The sequence below is a fragment of the Microcaecilia unicolor genome, chromosome 3 (genome assembly GCF_901765095.1).
Source record: "Microcaecilia unicolor chromosome 3, aMicUni1.1, whole genome shotgun sequence".
In the NCBI taxonomy this organism is placed as follows: Eukaryota; Metazoa; Chordata; class Amphibia; order Gymnophiona; family Siphonopidae; genus Microcaecilia; species Microcaecilia unicolor.
In genome coordinates this window covers 196,070,407-196,075,477 of record NC_044033.1, presented here as the reverse complement: position 1 = coordinate 196,075,477, position 5,071 = coordinate 196,070,407, and the positions used below count along the sequence as shown (strand labels likewise).

The window sequence follows — 5,071 nt, the reverse complement described above, 5'->3', positions numbered from 1 at the left end:
GCAGCTGTTCTCACTCACCTCAGTCCCTGGTTCTGATCCTGGTCGGACGGATAGACGGACAGAGATAGGTGTTGCCTTTGCCGAAGCAACGGTGAGTTTTGCGTTGTAGGGAGGAAAGTGGGGGCTCGTAGGCTCGCTGAACCCCGTTAACTGACCTCACTCACAGGCTTTCTCAGTATCTCGGGGGAGTAGATGATAGGATTTTTGCAAAAGATTAGGCTAGTGCGATGGGCTTGTGCTTCTGTACCACGTGTTTGAATGGGGGGGGGGGGGGGGACGCCACTTGTGTTCCCCAGTTAATGGATTGGCCCCCTGCACAGCGTGAAGATCCTTTCCCCTCCCCTAAAGCTTTGGAGGTATAATGCTTTCCTGCTGAGAGGGGGTCCGAACTGGTTCCTGCTTCCTTTCCACCTCCCTGAGAGGGAAGGTGGGGCAGGGAGACTCCTGTCCTTGGGGATGGCCATGCAGGGAGATTGCAGGGAGTTTTGTATCAACCACTCCCTCCCCTAAACCTTAGTGGGGGGGGGGGGGAGTTTGTCTATCAGCTGCTCCCTGGTACCCTGCCGATGCTATCTTCAGTCTGCAGCTAAGATGATGTGATGGTGTATTTCTGTAGGGTGCAGTGAATCCCAGCCCCAATTTACACCTGCCTTGCAGATTGACACTTTCACATCCTGGGTTCGGAGACCTGAAGGTTTCTATAGTGGGCTACCATAAGTTTGGGAGGCAAGCAAGGATGGGTTTGTAAATGGTGAAATAATGCAGAGAACGTGTGAAGGACTCTAGGGATGGGGAGGAAAAGGCTAAAGATTAAGAATACCACAGAGATATATAAATCAAACAGGAAATGAGCATGCCAGCTCTGCAGAATAGTAAAAGGATGTTAATTATATTTTATTCTTCTAACAAGCTGAGAAAGTGACATTCCTCATGGTAGCCCACTATAGAAACCTTCAGGTCTCCGAACCCAGAATGTGAAAGTGTCAATCTGCAAGGCAGGTGTAAATTGGGACTGGGATTCACTGCACCCTACAGAAATACACCATCAGACATGTTTTGATTTACTCTTCAGTATCATTTCCACTCAGGAAGGGACCAGTAGCCTAATGGTTAAAGTATTGGGCTGGGAACCAGAGAAGCCCCACACAGTTCCCTTTGACCTTGGTCAAGTCACTTCATACTCCATTGCCTCAGGTTAAAAAAAAAAAAAAAACTTAAGGGGTGATGCTCAGACCACCTGCACTAAAGCCAACAGCACATACCCCATTCCAGAGCTCACCAATGCTCCAAGGAAATTGTATGCAAATGTTTTATTTTATTGCATTTGTATCCCACATTTTCCCACCTCTTTGCAGGCTCAATGTGGCTTATAATACATCATGAATGGTGGAAATATATAAGAAAATAAACATTTAGTATTACAGAAGGATCTTGGGATTTATTAACCACCTTTATGAATAGATGTACCCAAATTGTAACAGCAAATGCAAGCGGGACATGGTCTGCATTATTCTGCATCAAATGTTTTTCAATTTACTCTTTACTTGTAAGGCTTCTGAGCTAGAGTTTGCTTTTTCAGCAGTAAGAGTAGCGTTTGTGCATTGTTCCCTGACCATTAGACGGGCATTGCAAACATTAGAATCTGACTACATTTAGATACAATCTGTGGCCATCTTGTTTCCTGTGCTAAAGTCCTCTGAGCATTCTGTGCAGATTAATGCCAGCATTAGGTTCTGGGCACAGGGAAATACTATTTGTACCTGTCCCTTATCTTGAACTCTTTGAGAAAAGCATGAGCTAAATTCAGGCTTAAGTTTCACCTGATTTAATTCATCTAGCCTATGGAGAGGGTGTTTCTGTTCATGGCAAAAAAAGTAGAAATACTGGAGGTGAGGGGGAAGTGTGATGTGAGGCCCCCTGGCATGATGGTGGAAGTGAAAGGGGTCCCCTCCCTCTCAAGCTTCATCTGAAAACTGCCTGGCTATTTTAGTTCCGTGCCCTAAATGCTTGCTTGGAGCTGAGGCTGGCAACATTCTGATCCCTGTCTGATACATGAGGTAATGCTTGTGCTATGCAGCATCTACTCCATGCCAGTCTGGCCTCCAATGGGTAAGTTTAGGGCTCTTATGCCACTAATCTTCTGTTCCAGAAAATGTCTTCTGGGCATGCACACATCGGAAAACCAGCACCAGACTTCCATGCTACAGCTGTGGTGAATGGTGACTTTAAGGATCTCAGACTGTCAGATTACAGAGGTAAAGGACTGGGTTTGCTTGTTCTTTCTCTCCTTCCCCCCCCCCCCCCCCCAACTGCCCTGTCCCTAGCACCTCCTATTACCAGGGTTCAAGGAAGTGCCTCTGTGCTCAGCCCTGGTGACTGGGAAGGCAGGATACCAGCTTCTGCATGTGCCTCTCCCACTGTTTTTTTTTTTCCTTTAAGGGAAGTACGTGGTTCTGTTCTTCTATCCCCTGGACTTCACCTTTGTGTGCCCCACTGAGATCATTGCATTCAACGACAGCGTGGCAAGCTTCCACAAGCTTAACTGTGAGGTGATTGGAGCCTCTGTGGACTCGCAGTTCACCCACCTGGCCTGGTATGTGACATCCCCTCTGTCATCTGACTCCACCACACAAGCATTTCCCACTCTGCTTCTGAGACATGAAAGTTCTAATATAAAAGGTCCCTGGACTAGATGTGTGGCAGGCCACAGTCTGGGTGAGGTTTCTTGGAGCTGTTTAATCCCTTTGCTCACAGGGCAGGGTCTGTCTCAAATGCTGGCAGTTTGAGGGTGTGGTGGGGCTCAGGGTCCCTGCTGGTCCACCCTTAGCTCCTTATCTGGGCACCCAGGCCTGTCTACAAGGGCTTCTAACAGAAGATAGCCATGGTCAGGAAGTGCAATATGCTTCTGTATCTTTGGCACCATAGCTGTATCTGTCGGACTGCCGGAGTGTCAGGGAAGGCACACTCAATGGTTTGTCACTTGCATGTGTATTTCTGCTTTGTCACAGTGGGAAGTTCATCACTTTCTCCCTCCCATCCAGGTTCACTGTCTTCTGTTCCTATCTGTAGGATTAACACCCCACGAAAAGAGGGGGGCATTGGAGCCCTGAATTTTCCATTGGTGGCAGATCTGAAGCATTCCATTGCGAAAGACTATGGTGTGTTGAAGGAGGATGATGGCATAGCCTACAGGTATGTGGAGGTGCTTATAGTGAATGGCTTCTGGTGGGAGAAGTATCTCAGGCTTGCATTTGGACTGGCAAAGCTGCTGGGATAGAATAGTTAACTTCTGGTTCTATCAGGGGATGGGTGAGTCCTGTTGGATGGGAAAAGATGTAGCATCTGCACCTTCTAGAAGTTACCTCTTGCTCTTTAATGTGAAATGTTATGTGAATGAGCCTATGGAGGTGCTTCTAAAGCCAGTCTTGAGACTCATCCTGCTGGGTTTTCAGGATTACTGCAATGAATTTGCATGGATGTCCTGATAGTCACCAGCCAGGTTTAGCATCCTGGACAGGATAAGGAAGAACTAAGACTGAAACAGGGCTCAGAGGGTCTGATCAGCCCCCAGCTGGGACTGGGCGTGAAAAGCACTACTAGAAATGCTCAGGTTTCAAGGTATCTTATGAATATGCGTGAGACTGCATGCTGGGAAATACTAGGTTCCTCTACTTTACATTTACAAATATACAAGTCAAATAGAAGGAAACTTTTTTTCACTCGTAGTTAAGCTCTGGCACTTCCAGAAGATTGTGGTAGCATATCTGGGTTTAAAGAAGGTTTGGACAAGTTCATGAGGGATGTCTAAAAAAAACCCTAAGCTGTCTGCAGCCCTCACAGGTTTAGGGGATGGGTGATCAGCAGAAAAGACTCCTTTAGGGCAGGGGGTAGCTGGAGATCGCCCAAGATGCTCTTGGGAAACCCCTAACCTAGAGGGAATAAGTGTGCTAGCACTGCAGGAAATGGTATGAAATGAGAACTTCTCACACTACTTAGCTGTACTTGGAAGCAAGCTTCCCTGTTTGCTGGCTACACCTATACTTGAAGGCATGGCAGTGTGTGGGGGGGGGGGGGGAGTATTGGTACACAGTGAGCTGGAAGTGTCAAAGGGTTTCTGCCTTCTGCAGGTAGATGAGGGTTTAACACCTGTACTACTTTCTGCTCACTGCAGAGGCCTGTTCATCATAGATCAGAAGGGAATCCTGAGGCAGATTACGGTCAATGACCTCCCTGTTGGCCGCTCTGTGGATGAAGTTCTGCGCCTGGTTCAGGCATTCCAGCACACGGACACACATGGAGAAGGTGAGGCTGCCTGGGGGAAGGGCTGGGGAGGGAAGGGTGGCACTTCAGCTGGACTGGCGCAAACCTTTGGCTTTCTCTGCTTTTTCTTATAGTTTGTCCTGTGGGCTGGAGGCCAGGAAGCAGCACCATAATTCCTAATGTCAAGGACAGCAAGGCCTACTTTGCCAAAGAACACTAAAGCCTGGCATCTGTCTGGGCCCTGCCCTGTTCTGAGGGTGGGGAAACTTCTGGCTAAGGTCCCCAGGCTGGGACAGTGTTTGTTTGTTTTGACCTATTAAAGGTATTTGCACATTGATGTGTTGTCTTGTCTGTTGCGAGTTTAAGCAGCAGGATTCTCTACCATTTACTGGTGTAGGCTGCTTTCTCTTCCTTGCTAGCTGAGGTATGGCCTAATCCTTTAAAAGCCTTCTCCATGACTGGCTAGTGCTGGCAGAAACTGGGTTAGGATAGTGATAGGGGCTGGATTTAAGGGCGGGGGGGGGGGGGTTCTCTGCTGCAGCCTGCACCCTGGCTGAGAACCTTCCCATTTACTCTATTCCTGTTTCTACTGCCTAAAAATAGCTAAATAGTCACTAACTCAAATAAAAGAATTACAGTACAGACAACCCTTCCCTTTTTCTTTTCATACCCCGATTGATGTATTACAGTCAGTGGTCCCATACTGGCTGTCCTCTTGAGGAGCAATTAGGGGGTTTCTCCTGTTAACCAAAGGCTTCTGTATACTGTGCTTTCTCAAACAGGTGCTAGCAGTATCACCTAGCTGTTCTGG

The 5,071-nt window shown here is 47.7% G+C and overlaps 1 protein-coding gene across 1 annotated transcript; it reads left to right on the top strand.

The window, feature by feature from the left end:
* PRDX2 (peroxiredoxin 2) lies at positions 1-4,597 on the top strand. The gene is made up of 6 exons (XM_030196951.1): positions 1-91; positions 2,150-2,255; positions 2,440-2,593; positions 3,070-3,192; positions 4,172-4,302; positions 4,395-4,597. Exons 2-6 carry the CDS (start codon positions 2,153-2,155, stop codon positions 4,478-4,480), a joined length of 597 nt encoding a protein of 198 aa, XP_030052811.1. The 5' UTR covers positions 1-91; positions 2,150-2,152; the 3' UTR covers positions 4,481-4,597.
* Positions 4,598-5,071: the final 474 nt, after the last annotated feature.

What these genes read in the sequence shown, in the direction of transcription:
- PRDX2 (XM_030196951.1), top strand. Translation starts at nt 2,153, where the DNA reads ATGTCTTCTGGGCATGCACACATCGGAAAACCAGCACCAGACTTCCAT. An exon ending in GATGATGGCATAGCCTACAG is followed by an intron (nt 3,193 to 4,171) that starts GTATGTGGAGGT and finishes TGCTCACTGCAG; the next exon opens with AGGCCTGTTCATCATAGATC. An exon ending in CACGGACACACATGGAGAAG is followed by an intron (nt 4,303 to 4,394) that starts GTGAGGCTGCCT and finishes TTTTTCTTATAG; the next exon opens with TTTGTCCTGTGGGCTGGAGG.